The 26,315-nt window shown below is 41.0% G+C and overlaps 1 protein-coding gene across 6 annotated transcripts in view; it reads left to right on the top strand.

Annotated features, from left to right (window-relative positions):
- The window catches only part of MTA1 (metastasis associated 1), a 188,204-nt gene that overhangs the window by 121,843 nt on the left and 40,046 nt on the right, over positions 1 to 26,315 (top strand). For 2 of the 6 annotated variants that reach the window (XM_068253331.1, XM_068253329.1), the window contains exon 18: positions 17,215 to 17,253. The exons of the other annotated variants lie outside the window; for them this stretch is intronic. In XM_068253331.1, the coding sequence (XP_068109432.1) occupies positions 17,215 to 17,253 (39 nt within the window). The remainder of the gene's footprint in view (positions 1 to 17,214; positions 17,254 to 26,315) is intronic. 6 annotated transcript variants of the gene reach the window in all.

Here is a 26,315-nt window from a genome sequence, read left to right as displayed (position 1 = left end):
TCTATTGACAATCTGTGAGCACTGCCTGCCCCCAGGGGCCGTGTAGTCAGGGAATCACCTGTCTGCCGCGCTTCTTGTATCCACCACCAGGCTCTCCTTTCTGTCTCTTCTCTCCCAGGGGCCTGTGTGATGTGATAAACCCTAGTGGCCAAACACTAAAGGCACCATGGCACGTACCTTATGTGACCTCTAGAGGCCACTAATGTTTGACCTCTAGCATTTGTGACTTGACACAGGCGGCCGGGAGAGAAGAGACAGGAAGGTGAGACCAGAAGTGGAGAGAAGACACACAGCGAACAGATGAGAGTAAGCTCTGGTGCTGCATTAGTCATCGCAAAATTGAACGCCACTAGCGACGTGCTCTCGACTCAACTTAAAGCTGACCTGAATTTTGCACAGGACAGAAAGAAAACACAGAGAAATGCACCCTGTATGTATTTAGAGAGTTTAGTCTGTTTAATTCCCCCGCATTTGTTTGTCTAATCACAAGTTGTGATTAGACACATTTGTATTTTATATCTCCCCTGTGTCACATGACTGCCTATGGCAGACATGGCAGATAAGCTCCATGAATCAGGAAGTAGGAATAGTGCAGATTTAGGATTTGTATCAGCTGTAACAAAAATGTTTTTTTGTTTAAAGGGTATTATGCTGTTGCATATCTTTTAGAGCCGAGAGGACGTTCTGAGTTCAGGTCCACTTTAATTTATCAATTTTGGACAAAAGATCTATTGTTTACCTCATTGCTTTCTAATAGATTTGATCAAATTATCAATTGTCCAGATATCGATGCAAAATATCGACCAGTGTATGGCCACCTTAAGAACACCACAAACATGAAGTGTGGACAGCCATTGGCAGACCATGGCCCTAGTTCAGTAGATTTTTCTCCTGAGTTTTCTTAGAAAAGATCTTTTCACACCTTATCTACCTTTTCTGACACTAGCAAGCAAAATAGTATTTCAAGAAGTTATTAGAGATTTCTCACTTACGAGTTGCAGAAAATGTATTTTGTGAATGAGGAGAGAAAACCTCTCCTGAGAGAAAACTCAAAAGAAAAGTTTATTGAATGATGGACTGATGTTTTCAAGCACATGGATCCAGTAATGGCTATAAGGCATTTATGTGTGGTATGCATGTTACACATATGCACAACCTGCACTCATCTCCACCAGGTAATGGATAGAGTTCTATTTTATTACCTGTTTCAATGCAACTACTTAAAGGGGTATCCTTTATTTTACCATTTTTAGTGTTGTGTAAAAACACGGTGACAGCTTAGGATGTCTATGTATTTCTCTGTGAATGTTCCTATTATGTGGCTAGACTGTTGCTTTTGAGGCCTACTGATAAACATGAACTTTTCTGGACACTTTTTGCAATGATCACTACACTAACTGCCCAGTCGATCTTAATGTTTAACATGCAGTTTCATTTTCCTATCAACTTTATCAACTTTATATCAAACTTGGAAAAATAAAAAAAAATTAATACTGTGTATTAGGGCGCAAATAACCAATAACACTAGGAGCACTGTATTGCTTTGCACATCTCTCTCTCTCTCTCTCTCTCTCTCTCTCTCTCTCTCTCTCTCTCTCTCTCTCTCTCTCTGCTTGAAAATGATTCCATTAGTTGTGAGGTCTGCAGCTACAGAGACTGACGGACTGAACCATTACCTGCACAGGGGAGATGCTACCTCACTTTATACTGAAATAATCACCTTTCTGTAAGAAATTTCTACAGGTGGTGGAAAGGGGTTAAACGTTTTATAGGTTTCCAGTGTGTCTTGACTTCTCACACAACTCACAAAGGCATTGCTTTTTATCAGAGGTTGTTACAGGAGATGCTGCAGAGCCAGAAGTGTTGTAACATAAGGAGCAGCCTGTCAGGAGTGATGTTTAGCTCCTTAAAGAGGAACTCCAGTGAAAATAATGTAATAAAAAAAGTGCTTCATTTTTACAATAATTACTGTATGTATAAATGATTTAGTCAGTGTTTGCTCATTGTAAAATCTTTAGTCTCCCCGATTTACATTCTGACATTTATTACATGGTGACATTTTTACTGTGGGCAGGTTATGTAGCTGCTGCTAGCTGTTTTGGCTGTTGGAGACAGCTGTAAACAGCTATTTCCTGTCTGTGAACCTTGTTACATTGTGGCAAACTGTCAAAAGTACCGCAGTCCTTTGAGCTTCTTGTGGGAGGGGTTTCACCACAATATCAGTCATACAGTGCCCCCTGATGGTCTGTTTGTGAAAAGCAATAGATTTCTCATGTAAAAGCGGGTATCAGCTACTGATTGGGATAAAGTTAAATTCTTGGTTGGAGTTTCTCTTTAACTTTTGCTTATATTTCAACACTTCTGGCTACCTGGTACATCTCCTCTGATCATCTGCCAGGACTCTATAGCACCGCTTGCCTCATTGACTGTAATTTCGACTGGTTTGTGCAGAATATTGATTGGACCAGACAGAAAATCTCAATCTTTGAGGGTGGGGGAGGATCATTGGAAGAGTGATGGCGCATAGCATTGCACTTTATTTCATGCTACAACCTATGTTCAGTGTAGGGAAGAATTCAATCCCTCTCTGATCAGGTTCAGATCGAAGCGAGATTGATCTGTTTGCAATCTATGTGTGTATGGCCACCTTTACCCTTCTTGCTATGAGGATGGAGGTGGTGAAGTAGATTTGTGAGCTTGTGAGAAGTCAGGACTGTACAATTCACATTACTGGAATCAATTACTTACAGCATGGTGATTATTAAGGCACAAAAGGAGGAGCTGTTAGATCCCCCTCCCCCCATCTCCTAAGCAGGGAGTGGTTCAGTCCATCAGTTTTTGTAGCTGCAGTCCTCCGAAATTATTTGGATGATTTTAAAGGGGGCAGGGGACTGTGTGAGGAGGTAAAGTGCTCCTAGTAATAGTGGTACTTCGTGCCTTAATATAGTAAGGGGGAAAAAAAACGTTTTTCATCATGTTAGATGTCTTTTTAACATAAAGGTCAGTTTACATAGAAATATCACAGTATATCTATACATGTATGGCAATACAATCATCATTATTTCTTGGTGACATAAGATACCTTGACATTACACATAACAACACAGAGAATCTTGACAAACCACAGATAATAATTTAACTTCCAACAGGAGCAAATGACAGCTCTATCGTTCTTAAGGCAAATCTGAATTGCAAAAATTCACCTCCGGTTTCATAAATACTATACCTATGTAGAGGGAATGCTCTGGATACCATAGAGCCTTCTTAGTCTTCGGCCCATCCCATTGTTCCTGCACCGGCCATGGTGGAAGCTACTAGTTTTAGATCAGGGCTGCACAACTCCAGTCCTCGAGGGCCATATCCATACCAGTGTTTAGGATGGACATAGAAATGGAGAAATGTGTTCTACTTGATGAACCACACCTTTTCTGATCCAGTCCCATCAATTCATTTGAGCTGTACCAAAAATGTCTGAGGACCTCGGCACCTGAGGACAAGAGTTGGACAGCACTGTTTTAGGTCTTTGGTACTCCTTGTGCAGCCTTTGGAACTACTCATAGTTCTGAAGATGAAGTGCGTTTGTTCTGCACCTGCAAACACTTGCGCTTGCGCTATATGGATGTGCTTGTCTTCGGAGCTACTTGGAGATGAGTAGTTCCGAAGGCTTCCTGAGTAGTGGCAAAGAGCTATTTGACTTAGCAAATCAAATAGCTTTCACCGGGGACAGGCAGAAATGAGACAGACGAAGGATCAGGAACGCTTTATGTTATTCAGAGCATTCCCCTCTACATAGGTATGTATAAAGCCCAAAGTGAATTTTTAACCTTTTAGCAGCCAACTTTAATTAGCTGCAGGACCAAATTTTTCCTGCCGCTGGGGAAGTTTGCCTCTCCCAGCCTGGCAGGCTATGCGGAGCAGGGAGTGGTTGTAGCTACCTGTTTCGGACGCTGGACCAGCTTTCTCTCTTCATCCACCCACGGTGCTGCACTTCTGGCATCTTCTTCTGACTTCTGATCACGTTATTATATGTGATCGAGGCTCAGTGGGTAGTGTCAGCAGTATAGCGCCACCCGGCGGTGGAAGAAGGGTGATGGAAGAGACTCTTCCATTACCCTTCTTCCACCACTGGGTGGCATTGCACCACTGACACTATCTTCTGAGCCCCAGTCACACGTAATAACGTAATCGGAAGTCAGAAGAAGATGTCGGAAGTGCAGCACTGCGGGTGGATGAAGAGGAGAAGCCGCCCCAGCGTCAAGAACAGGTAACTATAAACACTCCCTGCTCCTGCATTACCTGATTAGGCACAATAATAGGAGAAAGAGGCGCCCAGGAGTATATAAAACTAAGTCAAAAAACACTAAAATTGAGAAAAGGGGGAGGTGGCTTACCTCAATAACGACAGTCACACATGTCAATAAAATGTATTAGTATGGACAACACATTTTGTGGGTCTAAGCCCATTTCTCTGTTCTGCCGGCTGAGGTTCAAATTAGTGCAGCATCTTTAAATGAAATACAGGTGAAGCGTGAGTAAAAAAAAAAGGTGTAACTAATATACTGTATGAAATAGGAACCCTTTGCAGGTGTTTTGGATTCATTAGCTGATTAGGCTCTGACACTTTGAGCATAGAATATTGTACATTTTCACAGTATTCTAATGGTCTGAGATTTTGATTTTGGGGTTCTCATAAGCTGTAAGCCATAATCATCATCATTATAACAAATAAAGGCTTGAAATATCCGGCTTTGCATGTATCGAGTCTATTTCATATATTAGTTTCACCTTTTAAGCTGAATTACTGAAATAAATGGACTTTTGTACGATATTCTTAATTTTCAAGTTTCACCTGTACAGTATTTTGTTTGAAGAGCTAACGGATTAAAGAACTTTACATGGATACATTTAAAGGTCCTATTAGAGGCCAACTGATGTTATACAACAGCCATATACAGAGTTCTGTCACTGATAAGATCATAAGAAGCAAGTCCTTCTGTTTTCAAACAGTATGGCTATTTTTTTTCCCCTCAAATTTGTCATCCCTGTAAGTATAAATCCATTGTCCTAATTGTGAGTTAGTATTCACAGTTTGCATCCAGATCTTTACTGTCTGTAGTTTCCAGGAGCAAGATGCACCCAGATACCCATTTTCAATGCAATAAGCACCAAACAAGCAACTAAAAATGTGACAGAGCAGCATATCAGGCAAATGGCAATTCATGTAAGTTGCTCATAGAACATGTGTTAAACCAGAGAGGGCCTAGTATGCAGGGTCTGCAACGACCACATTCATTGTGGCAGAAAGATTGCAGTTGGGTTGTTCAGAACTGTATAGAACGTTTTCCCCAGCTGTTAAAGTGACACTGAATAAAAAAAAAAAATTATGATAAAATGAATCTGTTGTGTAGTACGGATAATTACTAGAACATTAGTAGTAAAGAAAATATTCTCTTATTTTTATTTTCAGTTATATAGTTTTTTTTTATAACATTGCATCATTCTCTAATATTTGCAGTTTACACACTACTCAGCATTTTAAATGATTTCACAGCAGGCTAGTGAACGTTTGAACTTTCCTCTGCAGAAAAAAAAACAAAATACAGACAGTTGAGATAATACGCTTCAGAAGACAGAGCTCTCTGCCACTAAAAAAGTCGGAGAGATCAGTGGCTCTTTTTCATAGATAACAACTGGAGTTTCTTAACTCTTCCTGTACTGGAAACAATATTAGACTCATATCTCTGCTGCTGATGTTTTATTTCTTAGATGTACCACACATACAAATCCATTATATCATAAGGTTATTTTCATTTCAGATTCCCTTTAATTCACATTTGATTAAACATTACATTAGGTAGTGCATCCATTGGAGTTAGTCATGCTTCTTAAAGGGTCACTTAAGGCTAGAAAGAAAAAAGAGTTTTACTCACCTGGGGCTTCCACCAGCCCCCTGCAGCTGTCCGGTGCCCACGCAGTCTCGCTCGGATCCTCCTGGCCCCGCCGTCAGCTACTTCCATTTTCGGCAACAGGCGCAGACAGGCCTGGGAACGTGAGTGATTCTTCGCGTTCCTGGCCGCAATAGCGCCCTCTATACTGCTATTGCGGCCAGGAACGCGAAGAATCACTCGCGTTCCCAGGCATGTCAGCGACTGTCACTGAAAACGAAAGTAGCTGCCGGCGGGGCCAGGAGGATCCGAGCGAGACTGCGTGGGCACCGGACAGCTGCAGGGGGCTGGTGGAAGCACCAGGTGAGTGAAACTCATTTTTTTTCTAGCCTTAAGTGCCCCTTTAATGCACATGTTTTATTTATCCTTTCTAAATAAATATGACAGGTGATAATTTGAGCACAGGGTACAAATCCACTTAAATAACCTGTGTGGTTATTTCTTAAGACTTTGGTAGTCTTTCTCATGTCTATTTTTAACAAAAGGTTTAAAGTGAGGACATGATTATACTGTACCCTATCTCCTCAGGGACAGCAGTCTAAATGAGTGCAGGAAGAGGTACATTTTTACATGCCAGATAATGTCAGATAATGTCCTCGATTTCCCATTATAGGAGCAGCCATTTCCTTTTACATGTTGGTGGCTGCTAAATGCCCACACACTTCCTGCCTTCTGCCCAGCCGTGAACGTATTGCGCATGCTACCCTGGCAACACACACAAGAAACCACTCTCCAGGCTTGACTTCTCCCTTGCCACCTGATAGCACCCAATAGGAGTCCTTTCCCAGTATACCTCATTGACTCCTTCTCCTTCAATAGGGTAGTTTTCCCTCCTACCCACCATAATTATGACTCTCTCCTGTCCTCGCAACTCCACTCTTGTTTCATCCTCTCTTAGGGGGGCATTTATCAAGATTGTCTGAGAGAAAATATTAGTAGGTTTTTAGAAATATGTGCAGAATTGTCTCAGACATCCTAAGAAATCACTAGATAGTGCAAATTCCTTCTTAAACTGTTAGGAATAGGAGAAGTTAGGAAGGTCTCTCAGGCAGTGTAGTGTGTGAGGGGAATTGCTTTTGCTGAGGTAACCAATATCTGCTGTCAGCAGGCTTTGAGTGAGGGGGGAGGAGCCATTCACAAATCATGCCTAGCCTGCACTGCTGCACTGGAGAACTGCTATGAAGCACTTCTTAATCTGCAGTGGTTTAGGGATGGATTTGCACTTTTCTTTAGTGCAGCTCTAAAAATCCATGCTAAACAGCCACTATTACGTAGGATTTGACAAGGTTCTTACTATTATACAGAACAGTTCCTCTGCTGGTTAGAACAGTTTTAGAAGAAAAAACTGTAGGTAATGCTTTGATAAATCTGGCCCTTCGTTTCTTCTTGATGCCCCTCCCTTGTACGAACCTACTGCACATGACAATAGTGGTATCTTAGGAAACGTCTGTAGGGTTGAGTTAGATATCAGCTATGACTACATTTCCCTGCATGCACCACTCCTGCAGCCACTTTACATTCACAGCTGTGGCAATAAGAAGTCTATTCCATTCCAAACAATATTGTCACATCAGCTTTTTTTCCCCTTATTTACAACACTGCAATAGCAAGAAAACAAAAGGATGAGGTCCAGTTTAAAGGGACTCCGAGCAGTGCAAAAACTATGGCCGCGAATTTGATCACGAAAATAGAGAAAACTAAAAGGCGTAGGGTGATGATTTAGGTGTCATCAGAAAGAGGAGAAAGACAGCTTTAAAATGATATCCATCTTTCCATAGTTACATTGTATTACACAGGGCGACTTTTTCTCAAAGTCAGCAGCTGCATTCAGCAGAATGGAGCTGCTGACTTTAGGAAAAAGTCGCCCTGTGTAATACAATGTAACCATGGAAAGATGGATATCATTTTAAAGCTTTCTTTCTCCTCTTTCTGACGACCCCTAAATCGTCGCCCTACGCCTTTTAGTTTTCTCTATTTTCGTGATCGAAATCGCGGCCGCGGCAATTTCAATCGCGAAAATAGTGAAAACTAAAAGGCATAGGGCGGCGATTTATATACCATTGGAAAGAGGAGAAAGAGAGCTTTAAAATGATATGCATCTTTCCATAGTTTCTGCACTGCTCGGAGTCCCTTTAAACCATCCAGGATACTGAAGGGATTTTTTTTATGGCATTCACCCATAACCAAATCATTTCTGTAGCTGTTGGTTACACTTGTGCAATGATTGAAAGGTATTTTTATCTGTTCTTGCTTACAAAATATTTTTGTATACAGTAATAAATACTGGTATTTTACCATGCCTTTTAACTGGGAGTCATAGAGCTCCTGAAGCAAGAAGCTATCCTAAATTGTTGCACTCTCTTCACCATACTTCACAGTTGTGTTGTGTTTTTGTTATTAGTAACCACCTTTTTTTCTACACGATTTTGCTTATTTTAGGGCTGATTCACACGGAAGGTTCTACGGCGGTAAACAATTGCCTCTGTGCTCGTTGTTTAACACTGTCAATTCAGATGAATGGGCAGCCGTCGGAATGGTCACTACATTTTGATCCCAATTTTTGCTGTCATCTGCCTGGCACTTAGTCAATCTTGGTATCAACATGTTGCTTCCAGGATTGTTTACCGCCATGCTTCTGTGTCCCCCCGCAGGGATGAAAAACGTAGCACGCCGGGAAGCGCCGCTGAAAGCTGACAATTGTTTTTCTGAATGCTTGCAGAAAAGCATTTGGAACGAGATGCCGTGCTGCAACAGGCGGCTGGTACAGATGTCCTTCTGAACCAGCCCTTAATTACATAGCCGATGTTCACACTGGCCAAAAAACCTTCCGTTTATCTGAAAGGAATGAATCAGCAGACAGGCAAAGGGATCTTATGCTAAGCAATAGGATCTGTTCACATTGATCTATTTGTAACAGATCCGCTCATTATGTTCTGATGAGCAGAATTAAAGGTTGGGAGAGAGTAGGAGGCGCCCGTGGACATATGTCAGTAGTTCGTATCAATCAAACAAGAGTTAGAGTAGGGTACTATAGTTCCTACCTTATAGCAGTAAAACTCACTCGTAAGGCAGTAGTATATGCTTCTCAAATTTTATTGGGGCACAAATGACAACGCGTTTCATGGTCAAAACTGCTTCCTCAGGTCTATAGGTGTGCCATGGTTCTAGTGGTTCCAGCTCTCCACTCTCAGCCACATTACACTTCCAGAGTTGTTGCTGGGTTACGTCACCTCCGCCCGTCCTCCTCACTGGAGGATTTTACAAAAAAATAAATAAATCATGAGCAGAATTAAAGGTTGTGCTTGTGCGGGTGGTTATAATTCAGGATCGCTGACTAAGCAGATGTCAACGGAATCAATGGAAGCTTATGAGAACAGACAGTGTACATTCTCACCGGGCTGAACACCGTATAAGTTTCACTAACTTACTCACCTGCCTCCTTTCACCTCGGGTCCGCCGTTCTGTCCACTGCAGAGAAGAAGTGACAGTATGCAAATAGAAGCCCCAGCACAAGCTCTGCATTGGATTGCAACAGACCAATGGGAATTCTCTATCCCCGGGGAGGATTCTGATTGGTTTGATGAGTGGTAGACCAATGAGAATCCTACCTAGGGGAGGGAGGATACCCATTGGTCTGTTACAATCCAATGGGAATACCTATATGCTTCTGGGCACTACTCCCCTGCAGTGGATCGAGTGGTGGTGCCAGCCGTGGTTGGATGGGAAGGGTGAAAATGTCACGCTTTTAAATACAGACTGAGCATCAGCTAGTTAACTGTATAGTGTCCTCCCCGGGCTCTTTAAGCCGAGTGCTACATCCGGCTAATTTTGGTGAGGTTCCGGCTTGCCTCCTTATCCTCCTCCTATACTGTAAGCAGAGTTGCACCGGCCCTGCATTCCCCCTCACACCCCACCCAGCTACTTTTTCATTCCACCCGGCTGGAAAAATTTCTGGGGAGAACACTGCTGTAGACTTGTCCCTTACGCCTTACCCATGTACCACCAATCAAAATGATAAGTGGGGAGTTTGAAAAACAAAAGAGTATGTACACGTACATAGGTTACAACTATGTTGTAACTTCCAGTTTGCTGTGAGCATGTATACGGGCCAGGTTGGAGCTCTCCATTTCCTCCTTTCTTTTACAGTTCACAATCATGCACATTTGAATCTCTTGAGGGCCACCTAAAATGGTGAGGAGAGACAGATTCGCCTCACTGGCCTCTAGCTTGTTCTAAGGAAATGCATGTAGGTCATTTCTTTATAATTCAAAAGTGTATCAGGCTTTTAGCATTTGTAGGTTGCCCACCTGACTCAGGGTTGTCTTAGACTCAAGTCTTCAAAAATTATGGTATAACCCTTTCAAGTCATACAAGATTTAATGGCTTGTATACTTTGTTGTTTTTCAAACCTTTTAGTCTGGATATTGCCCTGTCCACAAGAATTCTGCTGTAGCAGTAGTGAATACATGAATCCAGTTACCCACCAACACTACATATTTTGCAGGAAACCACAAACATTCACAGGTGAGGTAATTAGTACCTCAGCAGAGCTGATTACTACCTCTGTGGATTTCCACAAAAACATGCACTGTTGGAGAGCTTTGAGGACTGGGTTGCTAAACACTGTTCTCTAGGATCATATGCAGTGCAGTGTCAGTCAGTTACCTTGATTTTATAAACCATCAGTTCTCAAATGGTAATGTATAATATTGTCTGTTAAATAAAAATAATGTTAATTTGTTAGATATCCACTTCAAACCATAAAATGGTATTTGGCGTATCTGTTTTTTTTTTTGCAAAGACATTCCTCTTTGTGTGTAGACTTGACGGGTGAAATGTATGTACCTCTAAAGTATTTTTTTTTTTTACTTCATTTTCATTTGTACTGTGGTCCATTTTCTTTTTCCAGAGCCTAATTCATTTAAACAAGTGATCTATAAAAAATAATGTATAGTTTAGACTATATTTATGGGAGGCCTAACAGATCTCTTACTGATGCAATGAGTGGTTTATTAGTCTGAGGTCATGTGATTAGAATTTTGTACTCGATTTGAGAACAGCTATGGGTCAGTCAGACATGCACAGTGTGGGGTTTTTCCTCATAGCCTGCAACACATTCTCATGGTATTTTTTGTTTTATTTTTTTTATACTGGTGATCTTTATCTTGACTGTAGTTCTGCTTTAAGCTTTCTTAATACTTAAAGAGACCCCTTAACAATACATAACAGAACATAAAAGATTGTTCACCCATTTTTAGGATAGGACATCCATTTTTATGTTAATTATCCTGCTTTCGCTATCAACAACTCTACTTGTATCTAGCTTGAAGAGATACAAAAGTTGAAAAACCGAGAGCCCAATATAGTGCAGTATGTCAAGAAAAAAGGGGTATAACACGAAGTATGTTGATATACTCACAAGTCTGGGTTACCACAAAGGCAGCCACTGGATGTGCAGGTGGGGAGAATTATGACCTGAGCCCACTCAGGTATAAGAAGTCGCTCTCTGTAGACCAGAAGAGTTGGGGATACACCCCTCCACCCAGGGTGGATTAGATCAGTAGATAATAATAATAATAATAATAATAATAATTGCATTATTTGTATAGCGCCTTTCTCCTGTCGGACTCAAAGCGCTTGCGAGGCAGCCACTAGAGCGCACTCAGTAGGCAGTAGCAGTGTTAAGGAGACTTGCCCAAGAAACTCCTTACTGAAATAGGTGCTGACTTACTGAACAGGCAGAGCCGAGATTTGAACCCAGGTCTCCTCTGTCAGAGGCAGAGCCACTTAACCATTACACTATCCAGCTATAGGAGGGGAGAATATCAGTATACTCCTCCCCAAGGGCGTATGTCCATACATTCATCACCTCAGGACATGGCGCAGTGGTGCCATGCTGCATTTCCTGTATGGACAGTGCACCCGGAGGAGCTACACATGCAAAACAGGTGCCTACATTGTGGCACAATGAGCACTGTACATCACATGCTGCCGAACTGATAATGTATATGACCCTCTAGGGATACGTTATGGGAGGAACTGGTGTCTAGAGGTATTACGGAGGACCCCAGAATATTACCTTTGAATTGGTTCGCTGGTTACGATTACAATATACTCGCATTTCTGATTTCAAACCCATTTTAATATCCAGGCATGTCACTCCCAGTATATACAGTATAAGCTTTTACTCTACTTATTCTGTTGGGAAACAAGCACCAATGTATAAGGATCCCAGTTTGAATGAACGTCTAAAGTTGCTTTACAGGCATCCGTCACTTCACTCCTAATAAGCACATCAAGCAGTATTTAATGTAAAATGCAGAAGTGAAAACCAATATCTTAAAGCAAACCTGTGGTGAAAAAAAAGGGAATTACTTACCTCATTAAAGGGAAGCCTCTGAATCTCAGAGATTCTCCGATCCTCATCCACCCCACCACTGCTCGCTAAGACCCTCCTCTTCTTCATGGGCTCTCTCGTCTGTGCAGTGGCACAAAGCCGCTCATGCACAGAGGGAAAATCCAAGCATGAGTGGCTCCATGTTGCAGCAGAGAACGCACATTTGTCAAGCTTTTGTTGAATATGTTAAGAGGGTCCAAATCACGGATCGTTGTGGTTAACAAGGATAGGAGAAGCCCAGAGGCTTTCCTCTACAGAGTTATGAATCTATCTTTTTTTTTGTTTTTGCTCACGGGTACCTTTAAAGAGGAACTCCAGTGAAAATAATGTAGTAAAAAAAAGTGCTTGATTTTTACAATAATTATGTATAAATGATTTAGTCAGTGTTTGCTCATTGTAAAATCTTTCCTCTCCCAGATTCACATTCTGACATGTATTACATGGTGACATTGTTACTGTGGGCAAGTTATGTAGCTGCTCCTAGCTGTTTTGGCTGTTAGAGACAGCTTTAAACAGCCATTTCCTGTCTGTGAACCTTGTTACATTGTGGCAGTTTGCCCAGAGTACCGCGGTATTCAGAGCCTCTTGTGGGAGGGGTTTCAGCACAAAATTAGTCACACAGCTCCCCCTGATGGTCTGTTTGTGAAAATCATTCTATTTCTCATGTAAAAGGGGGTATCAGCTACTGATTGGGATAAAGTTCAATTCTTGGTTGGAGTTTCTCTTTAAGAGATAAAATCAGTAATGCAAGCATATTCAGTTATTGATCAGAGGCTTTTTTTTTTTTAAGATAAATTTAACCATATTTAAGTATAAGTAAACTAACAATCGCTGGAGCCACCCACCCAGACCTGTCATCACAATTCTGTGGTAAATGCCAACATGGTAAATCTAAAACACTCTAAAAGCAACATCTCAGTCCTGGCACTGACCCCATAAGCCTGGGCGTCTCACTCCTATCACATTCTCCATACCAAAAGATACATGTCAAATCAGAGGTGTAATAGGTAATAACAGAGGCGCCAAATTAGAATAAAATGGTTAAAAACCGTTTAAAAGGAGGGGGGGTAGGTGGACACCACCCTCAGGTATATAATGACCAGCCAATAAGTCGTTATGAATAAACAATAAAATTTATTATAAGCTCTCCAGGCATGCAACGCGTTTCACGGGTCAACCGCCTGCTTCATCAGGCAATCAGAGTTTGGAGATACACACTGCTGTATCAATCAATGGCCAGGCGCCTATTTTATTGTTTATTCATAACAACGTATTGGCTGGTCATTATATACCTGAGGGTGGTGTCCACCTACCCCCCTCCTTTTAACCGGTTTTTAACAATTTTATTCTAATTTGGCGCATCTGTTATTACCTATTATCTACTCTTCTTGTATCTATATATTGATGTGTATTGGTATGTAACCTCACCCTCTTAGGGATGTTTAGCTTAGGCTGTAATGTTACACAGCCGTTTGCCCCAGAGCACTCTGGGAGATCACCTTAAGTTCATGCTCACTACACAGATGGAGTGAAAAAGAACATCCCACAGTGATTCACCTTGCCAGCAGTAACAATGTTGGCACTACTGATACATTTAAGTATCTAAATCAAAGAGAGGCAAGATTTTGAAATGGACATACATTAACTAAGAAACTTATAAATGAGTATTGTTATAAAGTAAGTAGTTTTATTCATTAAGTTATATATTTAATAAAGTTCCTTTTTTTAATCTTTAGCCTAACCCCTGGTTTTTTTTTTTGGTTTGTTTTTTTGTTTTTTGCTTGATTTTTTTTAAACTACACGCCAGTACCAGCTATGTTTGAATTCTGTTTATTAAAATGTCTTGCCAAAATCTACATGTACCAAAGTCCACATTTATCAGTAGACATTGTAAATGGGTTTCAAACAAATTTGATGTGATTGAGAATCATGCTAATTATTATGCTAAAGAATTATCCTAATTATTATGAAAAAATTGACTAATCTATCTTGCAGTGGAAGCATTTGATCCATTTGGTCCATTTTCAAGCTAAATATATTTGCAGTATCATTTGCATAAATCTGTATCAACTTTTACAGTATTTGCATGACATTTTTCAAGCCAAGTACAAAGTTGCCACTGATCTAAAACTTTGTACCAAATGCCTTTAGACATCCGTGGCAAAGGAATAGGGGGTGGGAATGCCTATAGGCGTCCGCTGCAGACGGAAGTAGTTTCGTACTAAAATGCAGAATGCAGAAGCACAGAAATACCTGTAGACGTCAGCGGCAGTCTTACAGTCCAGGCACACCTGCCCATTCACGCTCTCGGTCAGTAAACTGTCCAAAACTGAGCAAAAATTGTTGGATTGGGCAATATATCGCTGGCTTCAATCAAAGCTATTTATCTCAGCTAACATGGTACAAAACTCTTTAACAATTTACAGCCGGATCTTAAGATGAGGTTTGAATTGACAATATGTTAGGATAATATTTAGGAAGGTGCTATCTGAAATGGAGACAAAAACACACACATCTGATTTGAAAACTACATCAAGTTTTTTCCTAAATAGGGAATGTTGGTTTTGAGAGGGTTTGGAATTCACATAAAACTTAACTTTTAATAGATACAATTAAAAAGAGACCGGGAAGTATTGGTTGACAAGTGCTACATTCACTGAAAACTGGAAAGGAGTGTGAGTCTTTGAAATAAATGTTGGATGTTGCTATGCCTATCCCTGACCCTCCGCTCTCACAGTTAAAAAACAATGACTACATGTTTCACCCTCAAAAAAGGCTTCATCAGGGGTGAAAGTGAACTGGTGCTCAAGACAAAGTTCTAGTGCATAGCTGTGCATTTAAGTACATACATACAATCCATGTAGCATCATATTATTGGCCAGAGAGGTTAAGTTTTATGTGAATTCCAAACCCTTTCAAAACTAACATGGCCTATTTAGGTAAAACCCTGTTGAAATGGAGGCAACCACTTTTTCAAGTAGGGAAAGAATCGTGTTTTAGGGTATCTGTTTTATTCATTATGCCTATTATGAAATACTAGCAGACCCAAGCCCCTTTAAAAATGTACTCTTGGTCTCTTTCACCGCCGCATGTCAGCGTGCGCGCACCCTTGAAACACGAACCTGCGCACCCGCCTCGCGCGCACTTGCCCACCGTGCGGGCACCCTCTGGCCCCATCCTTCTCCTGTCCTAACGGCAACGGCTACACATGCGCAGTAGCCAAAACACACGGGACACAGGGACAGGAGGATGATGCAGGACAGTTAGGGTTTTATTACAAAAAAAATTTCCTTTTTTTTTCCTCCATTTTCAGTTATTAAGTTTCATGGATAGGTTTTTTTTAAAATAATTTTCCCGGTCTTAAAATTACAAAAGCCAAATCTTGTAATGCTAATAGGTCTCCAACTGACACATGATGCATGCACCCACCCACTTTCCACTATAGCTGGATACAGAATACCAAAGGGGCAAAAAAACAGGTTGAATTTAACAGAAGTTCTATTATATCAGGGTTTACTATACAAGGCGTTACTCCCATATACTTATAATGGGGCTTGGCTGGGACCTGGGCACTTAGGGCTGGTTCACATGGATGTCTGCCGAGCTTTTGCTTGGTGCCACATTCAAATGCTGGCGTTTAACCGCTAGCTTCTGAAGGCTTTTGGGAAGCTTTCAAGGCTAGTGGTTGAGGTCCCTACACTGATTGCCCGGCGTTTCCCGCCTCTGAAAGTTGTATGTTGCTTTTGAGACAAGACGAGATGTAACACTGGGATCAACCGCCAGGCTTTCATGAAAGCCCGCAAAAGCCAGCCCTAAACGCTCCCATTCACTTGAATGGGTAAATTCCCAAAAAGTCAGACAGCGGTAGATCCCAAAAAAGCTGCGCCTGAAATGCCGCATTTAACGCTGCAAAGCGTCCGTGTGAACCAGCCCTTAGTTAACTATATCCGAATACAGCAGTAGGAGAACAGAGGCGCAAGCAGGATAAAAATGGATAAAAACTTTCAAATTTGCTGGGAGGAAGTGGTGGACTTACCTCCATAAAGCAGACACGAAAGACTGTCTGAATAGCAGCAATCACATTTATTAAATAGTACCCCAAAAAAGTGCAAAGCGTTTCGCAGGCTCAGCCTGCTTCATCAGGCAATAAACATGGGGACAAAACAGAATTTCGGCAATAGCAGGTGTAGGTGGGGACAAAACAGAATTTCTGCTATTGCCAAAATTCTGTTTTGTCCCCATGTTTATTGCCTGATGCAGCGGGCTGGGCCTGCGAAACGTGTTGCACTTTTTAGGGGTACTATTTAATAAATGTGATTGCTGCTTTTCAGACAGTCTTTCGTGTCTGCTTTGTAGAGGTAAGTCCACCACTTCCTCCAAGCAAATTTGAACGTTTTTATCCGCTTTTATCCTGCTGGCGCCTCTGTTCTCCTGCTGCTATACCGTGTCCACCCCTGGTGGAGGGGTGATCTACCCCCTTTCGCATCTACAGAGAGCGACTTCTTATCCCTGAGTGAGGACAGGTCTAATCTCCTCACCTGCCTATACAGTGGTTGCCTTTGTGGTAACCCATGTTTGTGAGTATAATTTTCTCACGATAACCTTTACTTAATTTATGCTTAACATACTACACTATATTGGGCTCTCGGTTTCTCTACACTTTAACTATATCCGAATGTTTATTATGTCAGAGTTTACTATAATGAGATTATACTGTATTTAGTAAGGGGTGCACATTGTAGTTTTTAATTTTAATTTGCTTGAACTCCAGTTGATTGCTTTGGGTCACTGCGCTTTGCTGAATATATTTGATGTAGGGAGATATGAAGTATAACGTCTGTCTTAATCTTTTACTACTGTCTTTGATCATAGTGAGAAAATTTCCCTCATTTCCCATCACCAAAACACAAAGTAAGTCAAAATGTCTCCAAAGGCAGGAGATGTTCCAGTTTTTCGGGGGTTATCAGTGGAGCTAGCATCCTTATGTGAGGTGCAGTATACTCTCAAGTCCTGTTTTGTTGGCAGATATAACATTTTCTGCTCTCTTTTTTTCTTATGTGAACTGTCAAAGGACATGAACTGAGGGGAAATCTCCACTATGGGAATACAGACAACAAATTAAAGCCCACAAAAGTTTTGATCTCGTATCCAAAGCAGAGTTTTCTTGCCGAAGTTCCACTTAAATAGCATTTGAGTACATTACTGAATGTTTTATGGTAATTTTTAATGATTTCCTGGTGTTCATGTACAGTATTAATGGTTCCTGTTTTACATGTCACTTAAAGTGAACCTGAGTTCAGAAATATATACTTGGCTAAAGAGAGGGAAGCCTCTGAATTCTAATGAGGGTTCCCACAGCGTCCTTGCGGACCATCTAACCATGGCTACCAGTAAATCCGCGCTGTGCTCCACTTCAAGCATGTGTGCATCTGTGCTGCGCCTGTGCAAGTATGGCCGTGCCTACGCAGTATGCTGAAGCTAGTTGTGCACGAGCGGCTCTGTGCTACTGGGCAGGTGTGGCCATGTTTCCATGGCTGCAGCATGGCCTTACTTGTGACAGAAGAGGAACGCAGCCCCAATCAGCTGGAGGGTCCCGGGCAGCGGCAGAAGACCAAAGGGCACCATGGAAGACCTCATTAATTACCAGAGGCATGAAAAATGCATTGAAAATGCAACTGCGAAACGCAATCGCAGATGCATACAACAACTCAGCAAAAAATTAAACCAGTACAGTTAAGAAAATGCATGGTTTTCTGCACTGCCTGGTGTTCTCCCAACCTGACAGGACCATGTGGCGAGAGTAGTCGAAATCTAATGGCCCATACTCACGGGCTACTTTTCTTCACTGTTGCTAGCACACGGGAGCGTGTGCGCGACAGTTCGGCGACAGCTCGTCGCCACGTCCCTCCGCATACACACGCAGAAGAGGGACTAGTGGTGCGACGGAAGCTGCCGCCGACGTTCCTCCCCCCCGCCGGAAACTCAATGCACCGGCTATGGAGGTTGCTGTCGCTAGTCCGCATACACATGCGGACTAGCGGCAGTTGCGGCGAAGTTGCGCGGCAACTGTCGCCAGGCGATTGACCGCGCCAGCAGCGACAGCAGCGTCGCCCCGCTGGTGACAGCAGCGACGAGCGACGGTTCGGGGTGCGCGCCGGTGTTGTGCCTCATACTCGCGGGCAACCTGTCGCCGCAACACGCACGCGCCACGTGGTTGCAGCGACAATTGTAGCCCGTGAGTATGGGCCATAAGTCCTGGTTGGAGTAACAGGCCATAAACAGGTCATTGCATTTAACTAAGGTCCAGAAGAAGTTAAACACCAATGTTTTTGATAGGTTATTGAGAAAATAGTTTAGTATCACCCCCCCTCCCCCCCCCATAATAGTGGTACAGCAGTGAGCTGTAAGTGCAATTACTATGCAGCTCTTTGAGAGCCAGTTCAAAACCAACCAACGACTCCTTGGCATTTGTATGACTTGGTTACTTCCAGCTTTTTTAATTTCCTTGTACAACCCAATTTTATACACCTGGGGTTATCAGCTTCAACCCACATTTTGCCCTGGTCTGTAAGTCCCTTTGAGTGCAGGAGAAAAAAATATTCAATGGAAATTCTGATTGCCGCAAATGCCACTTACCAAATGCCACATGCCTATTCCACAGATTTTCACGGAAATCAGATTTTTTAAAGATTGCCAAGTTCCTCTGAAAGGTTTTTTGTCATTTTTGTTAACAAAGTTGTTTTAGCAAAACTATATTTAAGTTGTTTTAGCAAAATATGCTATCTTTTTCGGATATCCACTATTATGTGGACACACAAGTGAATTCTCCAAATGACCAAATACTTCTGAGCCAGAAACGTTGGACCAATCACAGGATGAAGAATTTTGAATGGAAATTGGAAATTTTAGACCAATCTCAAGACTGTGTAAAACTCAGTAATATCAGAGTTTTGTGATTGGTCTAAAATGTCTGCAGGATTCTGATTTCCATGGGAAAATCCTGCAGTCTGGGATTTGTCCAATGTTTCCAAGCTCTGTGACTGGGATAAAATTTCTGTAATGCGGTATTTTCACGGATTAACGATTTCTGATTACCGTTGTGGTAAGTTTATTACCAATCGGAAACTCGGAAATTGGTATTCTGCTGAAATTTTACAGCCATCCCTAAAGCCCCATCTACACCATACAATTTTTTTGTCCAATTTGATTCGATTCATTGATTAGATTCGATTCAATCCGATATGTCCGATTGGGATTCGATTCATTTTGCCATTGTTTTGCAATGGCAAATATAATCGAATTGAATCCCGATCAGACATGTTGGATTAAATCGAATCAATGAATCAAATCGAACAAAAAATTGTATGGTGTAGATGGGGCTTTAGTGTGACATAAATGAGTACAACAAAATAATCCTACTGTATCAGTTACACTTTGCTGTAAGTGTAGCTTGGGTCACTTTGTCTAGGACTGGTCAGTTAGCAAGAATAAGAACATTTTGTGTGTTTGCTACTTTTCTGTGTAATGTCTTCAGCTTTGCACTTATGTAATTTGGCATACAGACAAATGACATCCTTGGTTTGTGATCCAGAACAAAAGATCTGAAAATTCTGAGCACTATGTACTGAATAACCAGACCTTTGGATGATTTGAGGGTTGTGCATAAATGCCAAAAAATGTGGTTGTCCAACACTATACAAAAGTATTTTGGATGGTCAAAACAGCTGTGTGTAGATACAATAGTTCTAAAAGAATATATTCACATTTGCTGCATAATCTACATGGCTGAATTTATTTATAATTTTGGCCAAATGTTCTGGCTGAGACACAAATGTTGTGTTTTGCAAACTTCGCTGCTTCATCATTTTTTTTAATTTTTTTTTTTACAAGTTCATACGTTGCACTGAAGGGCAATTAGAAACATATCATTACTTTCTAAAGTTGGGTACACACATGAGATATAAGTCTTTGGAATACCAGAAATCAATCTGCCATAAAGCGTTGTCAGGTGTGGTTTGCCTTCTTAAAACAGAAGGTATTTGCGATAATGCAGATTTAAGTGTGTAACTGTGGTTACCCACAATGGACCACTGCTGAATATGCAAATGATCTCTTTATGCCCCTGAAGCCAGGCTAGCATCCAGAGTCACTGGTGTATAGTGAACCTATAGCTTATACATTTTACAGAGCCACATCAACCCAACATGCATAAAAGCCTGTTTCCGGACGTTGGTCCTCCACGGTGCATGGCAGGGATTGATATGGCTCTATGGAATAGGGCTTGGACCACAACAACAGATTACCCAAGCGGCTAAGGGTGAACCAAAACTACTAGGAAAATATAAGGGACCAAAAGAGACTGAAAAGCCCTCCTACTAAAAAAGGAATGATTACTGTGGTTTGCCTTCTTTAAACAGAAGGTGTTTGTGATAATTGGATTGTCAGGAAGATTTAAAAAGACTGATTGTTCTAAAGATGCTGTACACATGCAAAAGATACGTTCATGCAAAACACCTGAGAAATGTTTCTGTAGTTCACTCATTTCCTTGCCTATTTCATTCATACGCTGTGCACACAAAAGTTAAGAAATATCTGCAAACCTCATACATACCTTGTTTAACAATCAACTGTCTGCATAGCTAATCCGCTGGGATGTGTCTGAGGCAGGGAACACACTTGACTGTTGACACCTTTTCTGCACAGAAAAACTGAAAACTCATGTAACTCAATGGGCTAGTTCACACTTAATATGTTGTTCGTGCGCAGAAAAAAAACTGACATTCTGCATGATGACTCTGCACATTTTGTCAGTTTTCTCTATCAATTACATCTGCTTCTGGGAAAAAAACGTGCGCGCTTTCCTGCGTAGAAACACACTTGGTGTGCAGAAAAAGTATGCAGAAAAACGCGCGCAGAAAACTGAAAGACCTGCCTGGAAGATTGAGTCCATTTTCACACTGTAAACCAGCAGCGAGGTGCGCTGCACCACACCACCAAAAACTGGCCAAGCAGGAAGTGACATACGCTTGCGGTCACTTTCTGCTTTAGGTTATGCTAAAGTGTATTGTAACAATATGCTTCCGTACATGTGCGCCTCGACGTCGCGTCAGAAAGTGTTTTAAAATCCCTGCGGCGTTGCCATAGACTAACATGACTTCCGGGCCTAAGCAGATCGCCACAGAAGCCAGGCGGTAATGTAGTTCTGAGAACTTCTGGCGGACCGCACCACGACGCATGTAATATGAATGAACCCATTGACTTGCATTAGGCAAGCGTCAAGATGCATACAATTTATGCAATGCAAAGTCCCAGTATGAAAGGGGCCTGAGAGAAATATCTTTCGTGTCTATCTTTAGAGTTCTTTTGTAAACTTTTTTTTTACAAAGATTATCTGCAGATTATCTTTGATCTGTCATTTTCCAAAGACTTTTATCTCATTTGTGTACCCAGCTTTAGGCCTTTATCATCAAATACACCACATTTATGCAAAGAGTCAGTATTTAAGTTTTGATCCTTCTTCTTAATTACTTCTGCAGTTCTCTCTGGTATGGCAGATATCAGTTTCTGTACCATATTGAGACTGATGTTGGCCCATTCTTGCCTTGTTAGTGCATGGAATTGTTCAAGGTTTGCGGGCTTCTGCTCATATACCTAGGAGAAATGACTGTTTTGTTTAGTTTTTCATTACAGATAAACATGTCTGTTAAATATGAGTATTATAATTTTGTTTAGCTAGTGGTTTGCTCTTTTTAATTTATTTTTTGTTCATATGATTCACAGTTGTTAAAACATTAATATACCTGGATTATTGACTTTGACCCCCTGTTTAGTTGCACTGTAGCAACAAAAAGTTATTGGCTTGTCAGTCTGAGTTATTAGCTTTTGCACCTTGCTCCACTAATGCTGCTTCAAAGGGTTTCAAGGGTTTACTTTTGTACAAAGACCAATGTAACGTGTATCATCACTGTTTGTAAGTAAATGCTATTATTTTTATCTTCAGTTTGTATTTGCTATACTTTTTTTTTTAAGAAACCTGTTGGAAACCATAGCAACAGCATATGCCTTGTTGTAAAATATACAAAGACCTCACATTCTTGTATCTGTATGTTTCAATAATGTAGAAGTCTGCCGTAGGAAGTAAAATGTATTGTTCCCCTTTGCACCACTACAACATTGCTGGGTTTACTGCAATGTAAAGTTCAGAGGAGGAATCTTACAGTTGGATATGGATTTTTAACTATCCATATGCATCGTTGAGAGTAATCACTCTCATCTTACTAACCGTTGAGAGTTCTGCATGGAAGCTTTGCCAATGAAACATGCAGAGCTTTATAACATTACCTTGGTGAACAGAGCAGCATGTTTGTGTAATGCAGCTTGTTAAAATACTTCAATTATATAAATATGATTTAATAAGTATAATTGTTGTTGTTAAGAAAATTAAAAATACATTTTAATATTACCATCCCTTTAACAATGGCCTTGTAATATCATGTAGTAATGGGTAATGCAAAAATTAAAAAGTTGCTAGCTGCTGAACAAAAGGTATACGGTATACCTGCAGCAGTAGTGGTCAGATTGCTGGATATGGATATCTTTTATCAGGTGCACTGGCATTGCTAAAGGACCATACATTATGTTATGTTTTGGTAGCACTGGCCTTGCTCTGTGGCACAAACATAGTTGTGGCTCCTTCAATAAATACCATTTTCAATGTAATATCAATTACATAAAACATGTGATACATATTAGTACTTTAATGAAATGTCATTTTTATGTGTGCTGTCTGGTGGAGTGTTCTTCCATATGCTGGATGGCATGTGTAATTTGCCAGCCTGCTCCTTCCTTTAGCCCACCCCATAAACTGTGGCTTATTAGGTGTGGGTGTCTACACCTACACAAGTGTTTGTCTCCTTGTGACCCTGAGCATTGTTATCTTTTATAAGAAAAAAAAAAGATTTAGAGAGTATGTGAATACCACTATGAGCTGTCCAAGGCATTGCTACATGAGTCATGTGTATCTTCCCCTTGCACCCCCTCCTTGCTTTCCTTTTAGGAGAGTCCAGCAGAGAGGATTATTAGCTCCCAGCATGACTAGCACTGCACCTGGTACCTTGGCTATATACACAAATAAAGGAAAAACTGCCTTATTATTAGGTACATTTTTTAAAACAATAAATGAAATACATCCATAATATAGGCGCAATGAGAGTGAATGTTAAAATTACTTCCACTTTCCTGTTATTCTTGGAATCAAGAAGCCCATATAATGTTTACACAGCAAATCAGTTTTCTGAGTCTTACTTTGTAGGTATTTTATAAGGGAATTATAGACACGAGAGTGGCATAATCTGGACATTTTTAAATCGGATTAGGCAGCAGCCACAGCTGAGTGCTGTCAGAACATTCTGTTCACGACTCTTCATTTCTGATACTCCTTTTTTATAGCAGCCATAGAAATGCTTGGCCAAGTGTGTAGCAACATCTGTACCTGGGTTGCCTTAAGGGCATGTTGACTTTGCTTGCTTTACATTTTTTTTATTTAAATTACATAACCTGGTTTCATGTTTAGCAAATTATTTTTACGTGAAATTAAAGCTGTATGTTATTAGATGATGGAATGAGAGCAGCATGTTAATAAAGAGAGCACTTTATAAACTGTTAGGATGCAGCTTGGTCACATAATTCTGAAAGTCCCCTACTTAGAGTTAAAATAGTTACAAAATATACAGTACTGTTAGGGCTCGTCTCCACTAGTGCGTCGTGCGTCTCGCAGACGCACACCGCACTGAGCCGGTGGGCGGGATCGCAGGCGAATCCCATGAGCCGTGCCATGCACGGCTATGGGATTCGCAGCCTCCGTGGCGAAATCTGCGGGGGGTTCCGGGCGAATCGCTCCCGCAAGCGATTCCGCCTCGGCGCCGTCATGCCCTATGGCAGAGTTTCCCCGTGCGAATGATGTGCGGGGAAACTCTGCAGAATCACCGCGAAACCGCCCTAGTGGAAACGGGCCCTTATTGTTATTATTTTTGTTGTTACGTGTTACTGTATTGTATAAACTGTTGAAGTTAGTTTAAAACAAATTAAAAGCACATTGAAAACAAACAAAAACATTTATATATACTGTATGTCCAAATCCAGAGTTGTCCGAAAGTAAATCATTTGTTTACACATGACTCAATTTACAAACAAATTCAACTTACAAACTCACTCCTGGAACGTAACTTGTTTGTTAGTAGGGAACTGCCTGTACTTTGACAGGCTGATGTTAAATTCATTTTTTTCTTATTGGGCACAACCCAATTGGGTGGTGCAGATTAAAATATCCCATTAACTAGGAAAAAAAACATATGACAGAAGACTGAAAACAGAGTTGTTCCTTTTGCCATTGCTAAAAATAAGTCCAAAAGTGAAATTAAATTGAAATCCGCCCATGTCCTGCTTATCTCAGTTTTGTCATCTTCTTAAAGAACAGAACTTCTTCTACTTTCTGTGAATGCTGAACTAATAAGAAAGTACTTATTTTTAGTTATCCACCCACTATGGCCTGGTCTAGCAACAGTTCATATTTAATTTGGAATCAGTTGTTGGAGTAACAATCATTTTACTACCTTTCACTAATTTCACTAATTAGATATCAGTAAAAATTTGTTTCAAAACTGATAAACTTTCCAGCAATGTGAGTTTTCTACCAATTGGATCAGTACAAACCTGTGCAGTCATCAATCCTTGGCTGATTCTACCTGCAAAAATAAAAACTCTTGGCATCAGCTGTTGATTGATAAATTAAACAAAATCGACTATGGTCTTCATTTTTCATTGATTATAGTTGATTATAGTTAGATTTGATCTTCTTATTTAAGTAGCTGATTAAATACAGTGCTACCCATAATTATTCATTCCCCTGGCAAATTTTGATTTAAAGTTATTTTTATTCAAACTGCAAGTAATTTTTTGACAGGTAATGACATAGGTGTCTCCCAAAAGATAATAAGGCGATGTACAAGAGGCACTGTTGTGGCAAAAAGTGTCCAGTCCAAAATTATTCATACCCTTCACAAACTGTCACAGTGGGAAAATCCAAAGTTCTATACCATTCCAAATTGTCCAAGCTGTTCTAAAGCATCCTAATTACCCTCATTAATTGGGCGATCGCGCTAGCAGACTGTTAGACTGTTAGACGGCGAAATCGCTGTCTATTTACATGGTACATCGCTGCAATCTACTGTGCATGACTATTTGAAAATATGCTGATTATAACAGTTCCCTGCTGTAGTGGTTTATTAGCTTTCACCGATAGAAAGTGATCACTTGTAGTTTAGTCAGGAACGCTCATACATTTGCTGGCAAACATACAGTGAAAACATACATTGGTCACACGGCTGTCCCCAGTAGATTGCAGCCGTGTGACACGGCTGTCCCCCTGGGAGGCAGGAGAGCGATCGGCTCGCATAGGCTGATGTCTATGAGAGCCGATCAAGTTGATTGGCTGGCGGGGGAGGAAGGGGAGGAGGGTTACAAAAATAGAAAAAAATAGCAATATTTAGAAAATAGAAAAAAGATCAAGAAATGATTGATTGTTTGATCCACAATTAGCCAGCATTATCTTTACTACTGGTAGACATGAAAAAATACAGACAGCACCAACTGCCATTGTCTATAACCACACCCACTCACAATGCGATAGGCAAAAAGTTTGTGGTGTTTTTTTTTATAGATATACATATGCACAGAGGGAGATACTGGTTGCTTGGAAATTGGAAACAGCTGTTATTTCCCACAGTGCTGCAAGGCTCACAGACAGGAAACTGTCATGACCTAAGTGCTGCCACCCTGTAAAAGGAGTTTCACCACAATATAAGCCATGCAGACCCCCTGATGATCTATTCAAGAAAAGATAAAGGGGGTATCAGCTCCTGATTAGGATAAAGTTCAATCCTTGGTTACAGTTCCTCTTTAAAAAACCATACTGT

This window comes from Hyperolius riggenbachi, chromosome 9 (genome assembly GCF_040937935.1).
Source record: "Hyperolius riggenbachi isolate aHypRig1 chromosome 9, aHypRig1.pri, whole genome shotgun sequence".
Classification (NCBI taxonomy): Eukaryota; Metazoa; Chordata; class Amphibia; order Anura; family Hyperoliidae; genus Hyperolius; species Hyperolius riggenbachi.
This window is presented reverse-complemented; position numbering and strand designations above follow the sequence as displayed.